The 20019-nt window shown below is 39.7% G+C and overlaps 1 protein-coding gene across 5 annotated transcripts in view; it reads right to left on the bottom strand.

The window, feature by feature from the left end:
* Nucleotides 1-5357: 5357 nt before the first annotated feature.
* The window catches only part of NEIL3 (nei like DNA glycosylase 3), a 41449-nt gene continuing 26787 nt past the window's right edge, over nt 5358-20019 (bottom strand). For 3 of the 5 annotated variants that reach the window (XM_042470387.1, XM_042470384.1, XM_042470388.1), the window contains 3 exons: nt 18407-18788; nt 14362-14536; nt 11746-12453 (listed from right to left, as the gene is read on the bottom strand). In XM_042470387.1, coding sequence (XP_042326321.1) covers nt 12271-12453; nt 14362-14536; nt 18407-18788 — 740 coding nt within the window. In that variant the 3' untranslated portion in view covers nt 11746-12270. Of the gene's footprint in view, nt 5374-8812; nt 8916-11745; nt 12454-14326; nt 14537-18406; nt 18789-20019 lie in introns of those variants that run through there. The other 2 variants (XM_042470386.1, XM_042470385.1) reach the window with 2 other exon arrangements.

Below are 20019 nucleotides of genomic sequence, written 5' to 3' on the forward strand. Positions count from 1 at the left end.
CTGGAAGACCTAGCAATTTCGAGAAAGAACATATTAAAATGCTCTAATAATCAAATCTGCAAAAGTCAAAGCTGTGAATGCAGAGGGCTGACCATATTCAAAAACAGATGTTTACACAGATGATAGATTTTTTAAAAAATTTCATTGGATTAAGAAAGGATGAATAACAGAATGGTATAACAGTCAAACTCCACCACCATCCAGCAACGATTCCCAACACGTGTTGACTAAAAAAATTTACATTTACAGTGTTTCAAATATTATCCTGATCGGCCTCAGAACTAGGAAGTCTAAGGGATGTTTTCTTTTTCTTTTTGGCAAGGGTCATATGGGCTTTAACACTTTCTTTCAAAAAAAAAATTCAAGGACTGACCTTGGCTCTTATGATCCAACCAATCTTTCCTCTATTTTGCCCTCCCTCCCCACTTCCAGCAAATCCAAACACACTTACCAGGGAGTAGGTCCTGTTGTAGTGAATAGGCTTTCTTGATAAAAGTAATGATAGAAGTAACTAAAAAATTACAGTCAGAAAGACAAAATGAGTGAAGTTAACCCAAATGGTATTACAATCAATGGCTGGCATCTTGTTAATGGGATATGCAGGTATAAGGCAACCTTATGCCTGTGCATGTCTGTTCTTGGTCCATAAGGAGGTTTTCCCTTCTTTCCGTTGAACCAAAAAAAGCCTATCTGGACCTACAATACAGTCACTGCTTTCCACCCTTCCATGCCTGGTCAAAGAGATGCCTGGCTATGTCCTAGCAATTGGATGTTCAATTAGATTTCCAGAAGACCCCGGTGGACCTCTACATATTTTAGATTGCCCAGGCCACAAGCCAAACAGGGCATAACAAAACCTATCACCTTGAATGGTCTCTAGAAATAGGCTAGAAGCCAGTAAATCTATTTATAGTAAGAAAAGGCTTTGGGGGTCAGTTGACTATTGTGGCTCTCTTTGTTGTGGACCTGATCATGAGGTTTTCTTGGCAAGATTTTTCAGAGGGGACTTGCCACTGCCTTTCTCTGAGGCTCAGAGAGTAAGATTTGCCCAAGGTTACCCAGTGAGCAGGGATTTGAACCCTGGTCTCCCAGAGTCTTAGTCCATCACTCAAATGACTACATCACAGTGGGTCTCTAGTACCTCTATTCTGCATCAATGAAATGAATCTTCAAAAGGCACAATGTACTGTGAGTCTAATTTTGAAGTCACTAATTTTGAAGGCAGTAATAAATGGCCCACCCGGACACCAATCAGTCTTGGTGGAAGGTGTTTCATACCATCAATGCCACTTAGCCATCTAAAGCCAGGGTTGGCTCAAGTGGACTTCATTCCCATCCAAAACAGATCGAACTCAATTCCTAGGTCAGTTAAACCATCTACCATAAGCAACTCCTTGTTTGGACTCAAATTTTTGTTCTCAACCCTGTCTATTCCTGGTTTCAGGTAGCAGCCCCATACCAGACTCAGAGAAGGTATCATCAGTATGTAAATTGTAAACCTGAGGGCAGGGAACCATCTTATTAAAAATAATAATTGTAAGCTGCTCTGATAGCCTTTAGGACTGAAGGGCGGGGTATAAATACCATAATATAAATAAATAAATAAAATGTCTAACTCCTAACCCAGTGCCTACCCATGATGGTAGTTTCATGTGTCTGTTAATCAATATGGTGACAGGGTTTTATCTGTGTCCAGTGAGGAATGAGCAACAGAAAGTCTATGTATATTTGTGAGATGGTTCAACCCTCTCTACCCAATCTTTCTGCTTCTAATGAAGAACACATATAGTATAGGGTATAGGGAACTGAAAGGCAAAGTTTCTTATGATCTTTTTCCCCCTTTCTTTTCACATTAAGAGAAGCTGCTTACATCAAATTCCTCATCAGCAGAAGTCTTTAATCAACCAGGCTCTTCTATAAGTAAATACAGGCTGCCTACAATCACCTAAGTTGTCATTAAAGGACACTTCTCTGTTTGTGGAGACCACTCTATGATAGTTACCAGAACAATTATAATTAACCGAGCAAGTACTACATTGCGCAAAGCAGCAGAATGGTGTTTGATTAATACTGGCCTCATGGACACATTTTGGTTCTTTTTCTTTTCAAAGCATCAAAATTATCATTCCAGTTTTCTATTATTATGAAGAAAGCTTTACCAAGTTCAGCCTGAGAGGTGAGGAAATGAATGTGTTCATAACAGATAATTTAATGGAGAGAGTGGTGTGCATTTTAAAGGCAAGTAATGAATTTTTTTATATTGTAAACATAAATTTAGTACCACCACATTATAGCCTGCCTCGCCACATAGAAGGAATTCAAAATTCTTCTTGAAAATTATATACCACAGGTGTGCAATATGTGCTTTTTCAGGTGTGCTTAAAATGTATTGTGCATTGGCCATCACACTGTGGTATGTCTGCCTAAACAATGATGTAGATAAAGTAATTACTCTTCTGTCTGAAAATTGGCACTACGCTAGTTCTCAGGTGGGAATCGTGTGGTTTTTGATATTATTGGATTGAAACTCCCAGAATTCCTCACCACTGGCTATTTTGGATAGGGCTGTTATCAGCTACTGTCAGCATCTAGAGTATCATATCTCTGTATAGTTGTAATTACCCAGAAGCTATGGAATACAAGTGGCCATCGACAGGAATAAACTTATCACATGTAGTTTTGAGCATAGTTAGTATCAGAAAATCTTGATTAGATTGGTATGTTAGTATTTTTACACTTCTTTTTTTGTCCATGGGTGTACAAAGCAGTTTTACAAGATTATTATTTTTTAATCATCCAAATATACTCAAAGTTACCTTTGGGCATGGGCAAGGTTCATCAAAACTGGTATCTTGACAAGAATTGGTGCTGAATGAAGTAAAGGCAATCACCCGTAATCACCTTCGCTCACCCTAAGAAAGTGCTATTTATTGAAGCCATGGTTTATAGGCCCACTTGAGTCACAGGGCTACTTTGACCTGCCTTAATTAATTCTGGAGTAACAACATCTTCTTTTGGTTCTTCACTAATATGGATAAGAAATGCATTCTGTGCAGTGTTGATGTTATAACTGTTGCTACTAGGTTGCATGCATATGACAACCATCACTATTGTAACTAGTTTTGGGATAATTTATGAACTTGTAGCTTCACACAAGAGCCAGCAGCCTAACCGTTGCTGTCACTGCTTTCACTACCAGTCACTGCCCTGCATCATTCACATTAGGCCAGGTCTCCCATCTTTGGGAAACAAGGTGCCATTTCAGATTTCTCTGCATATATGGTTCAGACCTTTCTCAACTTTTCAAATGTACTCATGAACCTAAAAAGATTTGGGACCCCTGTTCTACTTACTCTAAGAGTTAAATTGTTAGAGAATCATAATATCCTGCAGTTAGCTGATAGTGCAGACTGATTATGCTACATTATACACAGGATTCAAAATTTTAGTCTTAATGTGTTAAAGAAACAGAGATAAAATTCTTTTGCCTTAACTGCAGGAGGAACCTAGAAGCTGAGCAGAAAGCAGATAAGAGGTACATTATTCTACCATGTTTCAGCCTTGACTCAAATGCTATCTATAAATAAGTAGGTAAACCCTCTTTCTTCTCACAATGCAGTTCATTTTCTTAGGTCACGGTACATTTACAACATTTTAAGTATAAAGTCCAAAACAAGAAAATAAATTTTGTTTATTCAGAGCTTTCTTCGTTTTACATTGGCTTTACCCCATGCGCAAACAAATTCCAACGTGGAGGCAGATTAAGGATTATCTTGAGACATGTCATTATGTATTGGAAATATATCCTAAGGCACATTATGTTATGTTCAACTGAAGTAGTCAGACAGCTCAGCATTTAGGTATCATGGTGCTTCAAAGGCCAATCATGATTAAACATTAAGTGTCAAGGCAGTACCTGTTCAACAGTCTTACAATAGGTACATTAGATGTGCATCTTCATACTTATTAATATGTGAAATAAAACCAACTATGCTATTTACAGCCTTGTGTTCAAAATACATACAAAAGCCATGTGTGTATATTGGTAATCAATATCATCCTCTTTGGAATCAATCTTTAAAACCTAAATTGCCCAGCTGAATGTAAAAATGTGTGTTTATGTGTCTGCAAGTCATCTCTCGGCTTTCAGTAACCCCAGGAATTTCACAGGGTTTTCTTAGGCAAAGAATATTCCAATGTGATTTTGCTAGTCTCGTCCTCTGAAATTTCATACAGCCTGCAGCATCTGGTATTTATTAGTAGTTTCCTACGGTACCTTAAGTAGTTTATAGCGGATTTAGGCAGATTTGATTGAACCTGCCATAGTCTTGCATTCATAGAAGAAGGAGCTTCTGCCAAAGTCCTCCCTTCTAACCCATCTATTAAAGGCCCAGCAATCTTTACTTGCATGAAACTAGCTACCTTATGTTACTTGGCTCAAAGTCTGGGAGAATTTGCAATGAAATCTTCCAGTAAATGGGATGAGGCAAGAGGTGTAACAAGACCCGTTAAAAATGCTGCTGGTGCAGTGTTAATTACAACAAAAAGCATTTTAAATATTTTCCTTTATCCAAAGTGTATTTTCTCGCTTTCAAAAGGAACCACAATTGACTGTTGAGATACTATTGCCATTACATTATCCCTCCCCCCCCACCACTTCCTGCACTCCCAAAGCACAAACCCAAACAAGATGAATAGCTGTATAATTCAGCTAAAAAGCTTCTGTGGGTTTCAGCCATCAGTATTTCCACCTTCCAGCTGTTAGCATCCTGAAATCTGATGCTTGCAATTGTTGCCTAACTTGCACTTAACTCACTTAACTATACTTATGCTTAAATGGATTTCTCATTCCAACACTTGGCGTTCATCATCTGCTTGAAATTGCCTTTCTGTACGTGCCTTCCTTCTTCTAGCTGATGAATGATGTGAGATTTGAATATAACTTGGGCAGAATTGTTGGGCTCAGAGGTACCACACACAAATGAATTACAAGGGAGTGACAGGCTTGTGCCTGTCTGTTGTCAGCACACTTGTCAAAACTGTCTAAAAGAGCAAAAGTGTTGCACGAAAAAGTGTGCAAATCAAAAGTTATCATCTTTGTGTGAACTGATTATGAGCAGAGTGGGAAAGGAAGAACAGAAACTGCTGTAGCAATAGATTCTGAACATCAGGTTTATTGGTAGAGATTCCGTTAAAAAACACTGGAGAGCAGTGAAGGCTTATTGCGGGGAGTTTGGAGCCGTGTCAAACAAGGCCTTTAACATAGCTGCCTTATTCACTGAATTTTTCAAAATACTTCAGAGTGATGACTTCCTCCACTCAGAATGTTCTGTTTTGGCCAGTTCATCATCCTTTCTTCCTACTGCGGTAAGTCTATTAAGAGGGGAAAAATGGAAAAGATGCATAGTGCTTTCTAACTGGTATCATGCGGAACTTTCTCTGGCTGCAGACTTTGCATTAAGAACATATCTCCTTTCTGTAGTGGTCTTGGCATTTGGTTAGCCTGTGGATCTGGTCAGAGATTGGCCTTGCTGGGTGCCTGTCGAGGGCCATACTTCAGCCGGTGTTCATCAGCTGACCAATAGAACATCATGCCTGGCTTCTTCTCTCCCACTTGTCCTGCTGCCTGCTTGCTGCCTTCCCAGGAGATACTGCTCCCTCATTCATTTGCACTTCCTTCCCAGGCAACAGTGAAAACTGGACTTTAGAGAACAGAATAGGGACCATGTGGAGGAAGGACATTTTGCACAAACCTTCCTTCCTTAGACATTGGAGCTAGCACTAAGGCAATGTAGTCCCTGCTCTCTTGCCCATCTCAGTTTGTTACTCCAAAAAATGGGGGACTGGGGGTCCCCACCAACTATGTCAGCTTCTCTTTTAAATGTTGGGGAAATTGCTTAGCTCAAAGAGGTTTGCAAGAGGCTGGGTAATGCTGAGGATCATTTCCACCTGTCTATACCATACTAACTGCAGAAGACTCTTAAGTCTGGTGAAATAAGATTTTTATTTAGAGATATGCAAGAGTGCAATCAAACACACAACACTAGTTCAAACAGATACAACATTCAGAGATAACCAAAATATATATTGAAAATGGATAACAGACGCTTAGGATTGTAGAGGGAGTGATATTTACCTATTCTGAAGAGAAGACCATGGAAAATGGTGTGTGGCTCAGGTGGAGTCTGAAGGCGATACAGTGAATGGAAGAAACTGTCTGTGCAAACACGCTGAAAGCCAGCTGTGTGCGAGGAGGCTAGGTTTGGGACTGATATTGAAAACTAAGAATCTAGCCTTGAGGGGTGCTAGGTGCCATCTTGCAGTGTAAAAAAGATCTGAGTGGCGAGGAAGGAGTGATCAGCAAACCCATTTAGCTTCTGTCTTGGTATTATCTGGGTCCTTCATATGTCTTTGACTCTATGTGTCCTTTCCATGGGAAAGTCTTCTGGTGTTCCAAAGGTCAAGAAAATGTCTGACTCCAGATATAAAAATATGTAGCCTCAAATATAACACAGGGTATGTTGGATATGTTAACAAGGTCCAAAGTTATTTTGGAGAATTGCCTTAGTCAGTCTAGAGTGCTTTTGCCTGACAACTACTCTTAATTCTCCAAACAACTACAGGGAGTCTCAACAGTCCTTTCTCATTCTATGCTTTCACTGCAGCCAGTAAAACATACACCTATTTTTGCTTAGGAAAAAGGATGTGGTGGCAAGACTGCAGACAAAAGAGATCTATTTAGGTCAATGGTAGGTAACAAAACAAACTCACTCCATCTAATGGCATGTGTAGGATAAACGCCAGGTTGCTTGTAAGTAATGGTTGTGAGGTTTTTTTTGCCAATGGTTGTACCTCAGCTGAAAATCCAGATGTTCAAGTCTGTTGGTTTAGTTTCAAAAGAACCTATATTTTTTAGGTTGATAAAGCCTATCAGTTTGTTCTCACTATGTATCTCAGAATCTCACTGATATTCTTATTCTATCCGGTTCCATATCACAGCTCTATTTCACACAGAAATTTGCGCTGCTTTCCACTTCAGAATGTATGCTTTTGTAAGCTTTTTTGTTTGTATGCATTTTTAAAATGTACATTTTATTCATGCACATTTTTTAAAATGTGTATACAACTTTTCTCATTTTAATTTCTGAAATACACAAGCCCCAGGACTATAAAATATCCAAGCAAAATGCATCCCATTCCACTGGCACTGATGGGGAAAAGTCCATAGGGAAATGTAAATCCAACTAATCTTTTCTCAAGTTGTGGCAAGCAGTTTGTGTATCTTTCTAGACTGTTTTGGTCCTAGAAAGAGTGCCTAAGGGGTTTCTTCTGTTCTTTCTCTGCTAATATGAGGAGATTGCAGTCAGCAAGCTATCAAGTCTGTTTCCTTCTATCACAGCTAGTCTTTAACAGTCCTTCAGCAGCTGTGTATCTTTCCTTTTCACAGTAAAGTGAGTGTCTAAGACAGCAAACATAACAGGATCCCAGGGTTTATTTAGAGAAAAGTACAGATGTTCCCCCCCCCCCCGACATGAGATGTATTCCAAATGTCTCTTTCAATTACAGATCCTTGTATAGTCGAATATAGTTGCATAGATCAGAGTTGCTTGAATGTCTGGTTACCCAGTTACCTTCCATTAATGTTACCTGTACTTGAAACCTATTATTTCAAAGGCCTCTGTCTGTTTAAACAGACTTCAGTGTTCAAACATGCTTTTTAACTGACTTCAGGGAGAATCCCAATACAACATGGCTGTTCATCTGCTTCCCTTTATAGAGCCTGTAAATGGTTGACAGGTGACTTAACAGAACATATGCGCGCGCACACACACACACACACACACACAGTTATAAGCCTCTTATTTTAAAAAAGACAACTTGTAGTAGATGGCCATACAAATCCTACAAGAACAAACTTTTAGATGGTACACTGTGTGGTCCCTCAGCATTAGTTGTTGAACATCTATTTCAATCTATAATTCTTACTATGGCGGGTTACAGACCACTGAAAAGCGGCGGCCTGCACCCGCCCCTTTCCCAGCTGGATTGGGGCCTCAGTGGCCAGAGCGGCAGCCTCTGAGGCCCCGATCTGCCGCTTTCCAGGCTGCGGGGAAGCGGCAAAAGGCCCCTTCCCCACAGCCTGGAAAGGGGTGTCCTTGGGGCTTCAAGGCCCAAGGACACCCCGCGGCAGCAGGGAGGAGGAGAAAGGGGCCGCTTGGCCCCTTTCTCCTCTGCATCTCTGGGCGCAGCCATCTGAAGGCTGCGCCCAGTGGCGCAAACGGAAAAGGAGCTCTGTTTCGTAGCTCCTTTTGCGGCCGGGGAAGGGGTGCACTATTCGACCTGGCGTGGCATGATGACGTCACGTCCGCGCCGCCCTGTATAGAGGTGGCGCGGTTGTGATGTCGTAATGGCGGCGGCCGCCATTTTGTGCACGCTCCACGCATGCTAGGGTTGGGGGCGTCCGGAAAGGACGCCCCTTTCTAACCCTTGCACGCACGGAGCGCGCACTTTAAGGCCCGTTGTTACGGGCCTTAGTTATGGAAGTACCTTCAGTTTGCTGTTGAAACCAAACTTTTGCATTCCTCTATAATACATTTGCCTCTTGTATGCTTTTGTTTCTTGTATTTCGTACAGAATAGAGATGCTTAAAGCAATTTCTGTCTGGTGTTAAAGCACACCTGAAAGATTTAATCAAAGCCTACACATACATTTACATTTAGTTCTAGAAATATGCAGCACAACACTTGATTGTTCAGAAGAATGTTCCTATTTACTTCAATGAGATTAAATGTAATTCATTTTTTCCACTTACCCAAATCCAGAAGTATGTTGAAAAACAGTTATTAAAGGGATGAAATAATGTGATGAATCTTTAGTTTTGCATTCTCTTTAGCTTTGTCTATAGTGCTTTTCATCTGCAACATAAAGATAAATGTAAAAACTTTTATAAAAGTATTAAACTATTGCCTTACATGAGTACCACATCCTCTTTTTTCAACAATAGCAAAACTCTTAACTTTGACAAAAGTTCCTCTTCAGGTCTATCAATAACATTGTTGATCATGGAACATGTTAAAACACATTTAAAATGTAGTGGAAGGGACTAATTAAACAAAACTATCTAAGAAACACTGATGGCAGTATAGCACTTAGGTTCACCTGAATTTCAGCTTTCAGCATCCACAAGATTTTGTTCTTGCATATATCCCCAAACACTATCAAATGTGCAGCTCAGGCATAATTGGTTTCAGAGAGAATTCTATACATTTTGTTTTGCAATATTTGTACTTTGGATAGCCATCTTTTTACTCTTGACAGATCATCTTTAGCAAACGGATGAGGCAGAAATACAACAGGTGGCATGTTATAGACAAAACATTACCAGTCGAACATTTGGTTTACACAAGCTGAAAGCCTACATTGTCTGAGCATACCAAATACTGAAGGCAGATGTGACAGGTTTTTTGTTTGTTTGTTTGTTTGTTTGTTTTAATTGGATGTCATTCAACACCAATTTAAAATGTGTATTTGACACATATAAACTACTGAGAAATCATTTGGCAGTATCTGGAACTGTGTTGTTGCTGTACTAAAACAATTATGCTTTTGACAAGAGGAGAGTTCTCTGCTGTAATATAGTGCATGTCAACAGGTCAATCTTCAACATTATCCTAACTCTACAGAGGCTAGAAAACAGGAGCTACAAGATCAACTCTGGATTATAAACCTTGCTTAGGAAAGCAAACTGTGACAAGTACTTTAGGAGGATTTAGAGGGGGAAAATACTTTTCTCAGATGAGGTACAGAATATGCTTCCTCCTGTAATTGCTCTGGTGAGTTTACAGGAGGCTCAATACATGTCTCTTTGCCTGTGGTCAGATATCCATTCAAAGTCGTGTACATTCACCACTAGTCATGAGAAGACTTGCTTTATGTCAGGGCATAAAACATGTGGCACTGCAGATGGTATCAGTTCCCATCAGCCTTGGTCAGCATAGTCAGTGGGAGTCATAATCCGATTTTCCAGAGTCACACATATTTTCTGTCCCCACTTCAGGTTATCATTTCACTGGTATTTCACTGATATATGTAAGCTATTTAAGAGTTGCAAATGATCTAATTAAGCTGTTAATAGGTGAGCTAACAAAATAAGGGTGATGGGAAAAGCTAATTCTAACAGATTCCATATAAAGTAGAGAACAAATTCAATTTTAGAGAGAGGGACAGAATTTCGTCTTCAGTGAGCAATTGCAAACAAGCAAACAAACAAAAACCAGTGGAAATTACTGGAACTGAATCAAGTACTGCAAACATTACAATACCATGCACGTCTACTCAGAAGAAAGTCCTACTAAGTTCAATAGGACTTAGTCTCAAGTAGGGATGGGTTGCAGTTTGAAGGCATCATATATTTACATAGGTGACTGAGAAGATAGGGTTAGATCAGCTGGGTCTACTCTACAATGCCAGGGTTCTTTCCAATCATGTTTGAACTACCAGTGAAAAGACACTGTACATGTATTCTGCCTTTTCCTCCTTTTATATTGTTGTAGATCAGTGGTGCCCAAGCTGTGCCCTTCTAGAGATTTTGGACTTCAGCTCCCAGAAGCCTCAGCCATGTTGGCCAATAGTTTGCAGAGTTGAGGGACCACTGTTGTAGATTATGAAGGAGCCCTGGTGGCGCAGTGGTTAAATGCCTGTACTGCAGCCATTCACTCAAAACCACAAGGTTGCGAGTTCAAGATCAGCAAAAGGGCCCAAGCTCGACTCAGGCTTGCATCCTTCCAAGGTCACTAAAATGAGTACTCAGACTGTTGGGGGCAAATTAGCTTACTTGCTAATTAGCTTAATTGCTGTTCACCGCTATGATCTTTGGAATAGCGGTATATAAAAAAACCAAATTATTATTATTATTATTTTAACTGTTTTGAATTTTATCGAATTTTTTTAAAAATTTAACTGTGAGCTGCCTTGGGTCCCTCCTGGGAGAAACATGGCATACAAATGAAACAAATAATAATAACAATTTTTCCCCATGAAGAAAAAAAGGTGGGAAAAGCAGTAAGGAAGTATGGAAAGATTCCATTTAACATATGCTATCTGGGGCCTCAACAAGATTCTCTGAATAAGGCAGGATAAAACGTTACCTGAAAACATAGCTATTTGCCAATGCCCTTGTGTCCTACAGACCAGATGAGCACTCAAGATGTTACCTGCAACTCCCATAAACTCTAGTCCACATAGCCAATCATGAGGCATAATGGAAACTCCAATCCAGCAACCTGAGGGCAGTGCATTTCCCAAATCCTTAAAACACATGTGGCCTCATTCTATTGTATTTTAAGGGGGGTGGGATTTTGGAATGAATGTTTTAATTGCTGTAAGCTGCCCCGGTTGTGTTACACAGGGGGTGGGATAAAAAATAATTTTTATTATTTTATTATTATTTATTATACTAAATTCAGTGCATCTACCTGCACTGAAACCAAACGGCTCAATATGCTTAATTCTGCATAGGATCAAAATGATACTATTAAGATGAAGAAAACCTATTCATTTCCAAAAGTGCAATTCTTAGTACAGGTTCCATTCTGAAGAAAAACAAGATCAACAACCATCACAACAAGGTCACCTACAGATCCATCACAGACAACAAAACTTGGTAGGTAAGTACATAGAAATTGTTTCTCTTTGCGCTCAGTGAGCTTATGCAGAGCTATCCTTAAGAACAAACAAAGTCTCGTCATTGTTTGAAACATTTTATTGCATGTATTAATCTTTCATAACTGATTACAAAGTGTATTAAAATCCATTCATCTTAAATGCATTGCAATAAAACTTTTATGGAAAACACAACTGAGAGCATTAAAAAAAAAAGTTGAAGGACAAATGACATGGGTAGATTTCTATATTTCCCTGATAGATTGCACTACATAGTGATACACAACCAAGTCAGGCAGTTCTCTAAGACCCATTCCTATTAGTCTTAAAGATTTGGGTCAAGGCAAAGAACCAAGATAGCAAAATTTTGTTAATGTCTATTTAGGTCTAGTAACATTGCCACCTGAGAGGTTATAGTGTTAGATAAAACACTAGAAAACAGCAGAAGTTGTTTAAAGGAAGGACAAAAGAAGGAATGTTCAAATATAAAGTACAATCTAGATGGATTTGCAATCACAAAATGCACTTGATCATAACCCTCTTAAAACATCTCCCAGAAAAGAGCAGTATAGCACACACAGTTTGAGAAGATTAATGTCAGATAGTGTATCAGCATCCTGGGATAATCTTCATTGCTGGACCATTTTCTGCCCACTGAAAGAAGTCACACTGCTTATCCTTGCCCAGAGGGCACACAAAGAAATTCTTTCCATTATTAGGGCCAATCTTCAACACTGTCCTCATAATGCAGCGCTTCCCATGACTGCAGAAGGGAAAATGCAGGTCTGCCCACTGTAGGGAGAAAACATTTTCCTTTAACACCAGACGTTGTAGCCAAGTTCCTCAGTTAGACTGGGGACAAGAAACTCTCCTTTAATTCTGTCAGGTAGGTGGCAACCAATACGGTAATAATAAAGCTCAACTACTTTCCTTAAAATACAGCTTGTTTCGCTGCCTGAACTCCACTGGCTTGACTTTGTGAAAGGACAGTTTTAAAGAGTCTTATCTGACTTTGGAAGCAACTAATTTATCCCGGTAAAGTTCTGATGGCCCATGGCTCCAAAACAATAGATCCCACTTCCCCAAAGCTCTAATGCTCCTTCTTTTTTATAATCTGAAGGTCAAAACAATATTATTGCACTAGTTACCACATTGCACAGCAGAGACATTGTCAATGGTGAGCTAACAGAAAACAAAAGCATATGGAAATAGTCCCTGCTCCTGGTATGTAGGCTCCAGCCCATATTTAGCAAGGTATGAGAAGCACTCCAGCCACTTTCAGAAGTTATCTCTACCTGTAGATTAAGCATGAAGGCAGGGGATGGACTCTCTATCCATGGTATCAGGCTCCACAGTTATAACCCCAGGACCACATTAACCAGAAGATAGAAGAGGAAGCCAGTACAGTATGTACATAGGAGTTGTACACAGTCTGGAATCCTGGCCACATGGTATTCTAGATGCACACACTACACTGCTAAATACCTTTTCAGACCTTTCAGAGGCATTAATGCCATGAGGTAGTCCTGCTCCCTTTGTACATGTTGTTCACCGCTGTGATCCTTGGAATAGCGGTATATAAATAATAATAATAATAATAATAATAATAATAATAATGTATCTTATCTCATTGAAGGAATTTATACAGCTGCTACTGCCTTTCTTTTTGCAGAAGCCACTTGCTTATAAGCATCCAGCAAAATGAAAAGCAATGGCTGCAGGCACTTCTATCATTTGACCTCAATTACATGGAAAGTTACACTGGTTTTAGCTATTAAATAGAGCAAAGTCTCTATAGCAGAGGCAACTGTGTCTTTCCAGTCGGTTTTCTCTTGTCTTTTGTTTTGTTTTTGAGGGTTTCTGTTTTGTTTTTGCCTACAATACTCTTCAATATAACCAATGGTAAAGGATTGTGAGGGTTCAGGTCCAAAACATCTGAGACTCACTCGTTCCTGCTGTATTGGAAAAAGAGGAAGAAGAATGGATGAGTAGAGAGAAAGCATTCTGTCCAGCACAAAGGTGTGTATAAACAAAGGCTGGAGGAATTAATGCCTCTTGTGAAGGGTGTCTCATGCTGGCCTTTTCTCCACAGAATGATAATTCTAAGGAACTCATCTCTTGAAATTCCATAGATCAAAAGTGCAAGGCCTTTGGATGACCAATTGTTTTAGACTTCAACTGTCAAAAGCCCCAGACAGTGTAGGTCATGGTAAAGGATGTTAGTTCAAATCATCTGCAAGTCTCCAAAGATTCCTCAGATATATTATAGATGCTTGGGTAAAGAACTAAATGTGGATAAATGGATAAAAACATTCCTACAACTCCTACCCCATCTTTCAGCTCTCCAACTAAGTCACAGGGGCAGCAGTTCTGTATGACTTGAAGAGAGACTACCTTACTGACCATGGAGATGAGGAGTGTCACTAAGTCTACAACTTATTTTCTATATTGTAGTAAATAAAGGAAAGTGTATTGCTGCACACCACAAATGAAAAGTCCATGGCTCCATCTGGTTCATACAGAAAATCATTTCACAGTGGCTACTTATCCATCCCAGACTGTACTGAGTACCTCTTTAAACAAAGCCATCATCACAGTAATTCATTTTCCATTATGTTAATGATAAAATAATGAGTAAAATCCATGAGCAATCATGGATTTGTACCTTTCCAGGTGCTGGCAAGGTATAATCTTACGTACTTCAAAATAGTCACAACGGGCTTCTCTGGGTAAAGGGCAAGCATAAAATTGCCTGCCCTTGTTTTCTCCATCCTTCCTCACGACGCGGAGAACACAGAAGCGTTTGTGTTTACTGCAGTGAGGACTGATAGCGTTTAATGGACAAGAGCCATCTGTCATATTATCTGGAGGTGCTCTGTAATGACAGGTTATAAAATAAACCAGCAACAAAGTTAAAGATATTAGGTGCCACAGAATCACCAGCTTCACTCAGAGCATCAGTCCCTCTGCCTTCTCCCAAGCCACACAAACTCTTCCCTTTCAATACTTTATCTTCATTTTGTGAACAAAACGCAAAACTCTAGCTACCTTGCATGTTTTCGGTTAAAACAAAACTGAGGGATTTATTCCTGAATATCCAGGCAGCTGACATGAAATGGAAGTGGCAAGTTTAAAGTTCCCCAAATTGCCTTGCCTCTTATTTTTATAAACTGCACCTTTCCAGCCTTGCTAACATAAATCCCGTGCCTTCATGTAGCTTAAGAGTCATCCTGAATTGGCAGTAGCTAGATGTACTAGAGGTTCAATTCCCTCCAATTATATTCTCCCCCTCTGGAAAGCTATGATGAGTATCTTAGACCAGGCCATGGGAATCTATACCTACTTGTCTGCTTCAGAGACCATTTTCCATGCTCTTTGATCAATGCTACTTTAATGACCCCAATCATATTCCAGCAAGGAGTATGTTTGACTGGCAAGGCAGAAAAGTGTATTTTATGAAGGTGGCAGGGAAGCTTCACTTTTTTCTGCTGTTAGTCATCACCAGAAGAGTTGGAAAGTAACTTTCAGTTTATGCTTCAGAGAGGCATCTTCTTTGGTGGTGAATTTTTCAATATAATTAGGTTGCTTTTGTTACTTTGTTTTAGCAGCAGCCAATCTTTTTTGGCAAGCATGATACAAATCAAGTTCAAAAAGCAGAGTGACAGCATCTACCATATATACTCGACTAAAAGTCAAGAAATTTATGCCCAAAATTTGACCCTAAAATCTAGGGTCGACATATATACAGGTCAACAGTCGCCATGGATTGAGATCGACTGGAGGGTAGTTAACAACAATAACAACCAGTAACATTGCTCATAAAGGTCCTTTAAAAAGCACCTCCAATATCCTATTCCCCGTGACTCAGCAATGATTTCTGAGAGCTGCGAAGCATGTGTTTGTGTCTGATCTCAAATCTTTCCTTCTCCTTCCCTCCATTTCCCCTCCACTTTAACTCGATCTTAAAACCTTTGCTTCGCCTCCTCCTTGCATCTCCTCTGGCAACCAAGCTTCTTTTCCCCCCTCCACTTCCAACCTGATCCTAAAACCTCTTGTCTCTTAAATTCTACTCTCAACTCCACAGGCCATGTAAAAATTCATGATTTTGGCCCTAAAACCTTCCCTCAACTTATACATGAGGTCAATTTGTACACAAGTATATATAGTAATTAACGTATGACACCCTCTACTTTTTCTTTTCGTTTTTTCTTTCTTTCTTTGCTGCTGCTTATGTTGTTTTGTTTCCAGCCCACCAAAATGAGGAACAAACAGAACAAGAGAGCACAGCATGTATAAAGGTCTGCTTGTCACATTGAAAAGTTCATAGGTTTCTTGCTTCTCTTGCTCATGAAGGCCCAATGCACTCCAGTACTATGTCATGCTGCAAATACTGTCCTTACATGTAACCTGTTTTGCAGTGTAAATTATACACTCGTCCCTCCATATTTGCAGCTTTGACTTTTGTGGATTTGATTATCCAGATGTTATTAATATGTTCTCTCTAACAATATCTAGGTCTTCCAGTGCAACTCTATGGTCAACTTTAACCAAAGGTCGCACTGAAAGCCCTAGAGATTTGTAGAGAACACTCCACTAGGCATTTGTAGCTCCTCCAGTGCAATTCTATGATCAGTGTCTGGCAGATGTTGACCAGAGTTGCACTGGAGGACCTAGAGCTTCCAAGAGAGGTGTTCTCTCAGGCAAAAACATAGTGTTTTTGTTATTTGCGGTTTTTCCACACTCATGGGGGTCCTGTGCCCCTAACCCCAGCAAATGTGGAGGGACGAGTGTAGTGAATTTTTACAGCTGCTCTTTTATCTTTCTATACTATTAGAATAAGAGAAGTCATATTTTGGAGATAAGTTTGGCAATTTCCTACCCCTCCTCCCTCTCTGTAGTACATTCATACACTAACAACTGCTTCATGTGCACATTTTCTATCAAGATTTATGCTATCTGACAACACCATTCTTCTGCCATTTACACAGGCTGAATAGGTCAGTTCGGACTTTTCAAGAGAATAAATGAACAGAAACCAGGCATTAAAAAGGACGACACAATGAAATCAGTGGATGAACGCTGTAATCTTCCTGGACATTCTGCAGGTGACCCGAAGGTCACAATACTTAAACAAATCAACACAGTCTTTTCAGAATAAATTAACTGTGCAAGCTACTAATCTGGAAAGCATGAGCAAGTCTGACATTATGAAACTCTAATCCAGTGGATTCTGCAAATGCCTTTCTCAAGACTGAAAGGAACGGTCACTCTTTAGGTGTATGGTTAATTTTGCCATACCTGTTTGTCATATGTGAGTACCAGTCAAGAGTGAGTCACATAATTCATGCTAGATATCTTATTTATTTGTTCACATTCATGTGATGCCTCTGCTATTGTCTTTTAGCTTCACTTTCACCTATCTCCCAGTTCTCCTCTCTTTGTATTCAGCATGTGTGCATACACTTTGTGCACTTGACACACTGGGCTCTGGTTCACAGAAGCTTAACAAAACTGGTTCATTTTTAAAGAGTTCCAGAATCTCTAAAGCTTTTGTTGAAACAGCTACAACCATAATGGTGGCTGCTTCTCCAGAATTCTATTCCAGGAATTACAACTCTATATAGTATGTGTTTGGATTTATTTGAAATGCACTTGCTCCTCAGTTCTGTGCATCACAATTTAGATAAACCAAATGGACATCTTTCTAGACTGAGGGCCGAAACTGCGTCATGCTGCCCCTTTGAGTGCTGGATTGGGGCTGCGGCAGCTGCACATCACAGCACCGATCAGACATTTTTCCAGCCCAAAAAGAAGCAGCAAAAGGCAACGCCTTCTCGGGCTGGAAAACAACACCCTTTCCGTGGTGGCTGTGGCTTTTCTGTTTCTGCGACATGGCGCGTGTAAGTGCTACACCACAGAAATGCCATGACACTGCCCACTGTGTGGTCAGCAAGGTGGAGTGACGCCAGCTTGGAGGGCAGCTTCGGGGTATGTGCCATGCGTATGCCACGCCCCTATGCCACCCCAAAGCCGTCATTTCTTGCCAGTCTGTATTCCCTCTGAGTTCCTGAAAGTTCTTCGATGCTTTTAAATAATATAAATAGAGGAAGCTAAGTGGCCGGTGATTGCCATCCAAATTTGTCCTCTATTCTGGAACGTTGGAGGCAAGGGTCATATGGAAAACTGCTTCACCTTGAGTCTCAATTCCATTTTTTAAAGAGCACACCTTGGTATAACTACTTGCTCTGAAAGAACCACAAAAAATTTTACAGTCCTAGAGACAACTACAAAACAATGGTGTTTAAAGAATTCACAGTTTGAAGGATGATATCTATTAATTGGTAAAAGCTTATTGTGAGTGAGAATGTTTTAATTAATGCATGGAGAGCTAAGCAGGGGAGGGAGTGGAATTTGTAATTTTTCTTCCAGAAGAACAAAGTGGAATGAAAGATGGGTCTTCATAACATTTCATCCTACTATTATGGTTACCAACTTGGGCAGGAAATTTAATAATTCATTATGATCTAGTAAGCTGAGCCACAGGCCACATGATGTTGCAGGAGCAGGTTAAGTCATTCTGTGCACCGGTACACATACCATATCTATTTGACAGAATAGGTATTTATACTGAACTACTTCAAGAACTAAAAACTTTCTTATAAGTACCATGTTGCATATCAATTCTAGGCTGTATTTGTGATCCATACACTACAAGTCTTGGTAGATCTGGAAACAACAAACAAACCTGCTTGTTAAATTCTCATTCATAGGCCCAACAGATGAAAGTGAGTAATCAATCTTCTGTTTCTTCTGTGCTGGCTTTAAAGATTTATATTGATAAGGGAAGGGCCCTGGTTCATTTACTCTGCAGTGGTAGGTAGCGTTATAATCATTTTGTGAAGAACCATGCAGGCAGCTTCCATCTGAAGTAAGATTTTCACTTTCATTATGTCTTTTTGGTTGAGTAGATATAGTTGCAAAATCTGTCAGTATCAGAGTTGTTAGACCGAAGGCAGTTTTCCTGTTGATCTTTATCTCTGTTCTTGGTTTTTCAAAGTTGTTGCATGGGTACTTGACCAAACTGCTGCTAAAGGCTGCTAAATCTTCATTGTTTTGCCTCTTTGGAACTTAAAAGAAAGGGAAGATATTCTGGTTAGCATCTTTTTTGTACCAATTTGTTATTTGCTCTGCAATTTCTACAATAGTTTAATAATATATTTATAGCAATCTACTCAATGCTATTATCACAAATATTGATGGCATAAAATCTGCAATGGCAATGTCATTTGCCATAAAGAATGGTATAAAATTTAAAGTTTAGCATCCATGCATTTTCCACAAAGAATGGGGCTGTACATGGGCAGAGAGGTGGGCAAATATGGCCCATGTTCTGCTCATGGGGTGCATCTACACTGTAGAAATAATGCAGTCCAACACCATTTTAATTGCCATAGCTCCATCCTACAGTGAGACACCAACACTCTTTGGCAGGAAAGATTAAAGACTCTGTAAGACTACATATCCCAGGATTCCATAGGATGGAACAACAGCACTTAAAGTGATGTCAAACTGCATTATTTCTATAATACAGATGAACCCATGGTCCTTGAACAAAGCAACACTGATGGTTTGTAGGGTTCTACCACTCTTGAAGTGAACAATGAATAAACTGCTTCTACAGCAATCCTTACTCAGCATGGAGAGACTGGAGGGTGAGAGAGGGGGCAGGATTTTAGACACAGTAGGTGGATCTTTTGTACTTCTGCCCACTTAGAGACTTCATATATTTAGAGAAATGACTAAACAGAACTTTAGTCCCACATAGCAACTGAGCACTCTGAATATCAATGCATATCTCCAGTTGAATTAAAAGATCCACCCAGCCAGTTCAACATGTCTCAGATGAGCACTGTAGCAAGGCACTGGTGTTCATACAAATTGGTAACATGCTCTGAATGAGTGGAAAACATACATTACTCTGGGGAGAGGGTGTTATTTTTCCAAGACAAAGCTTAATCTCACAAGCATTAATTAATAAATGAGTTAAGAGAAAGCTAGAAGAAGATTAGCAAAAAAAAAAAAAAGGGACAAAAGTGTATTAATTATCTACTTAGGGACAAAAGACTTGCAACTTTTTTAAAAAATGAATTTTATTTTTTAAAATGAAGATTTGGAGGATAAAGTTACTATTATTTAAACATATTTTAAAGAAGCCTTCAGATGGCAGGCATTGGACTTTGATAATAGCTTGAAAGCTTCACAACTGGAATGGGAGATGCAGAGAAAGAGAAAGCGCATTATCATGATTTTGTTCTAAATCCCTACGCTATTCTGCCTTTGTGATATAGGGTCTGCTTC

Source organism: Sceloporus undulatus, chromosome 5 (genome assembly GCF_019175285.1).
Source record: "Sceloporus undulatus isolate JIND9_A2432 ecotype Alabama chromosome 5, SceUnd_v1.1, whole genome shotgun sequence".
NCBI classification, from domain to species: domain Eukaryota; kingdom Metazoa; phylum Chordata; class Lepidosauria; order Squamata; family Phrynosomatidae; genus Sceloporus; species Sceloporus undulatus.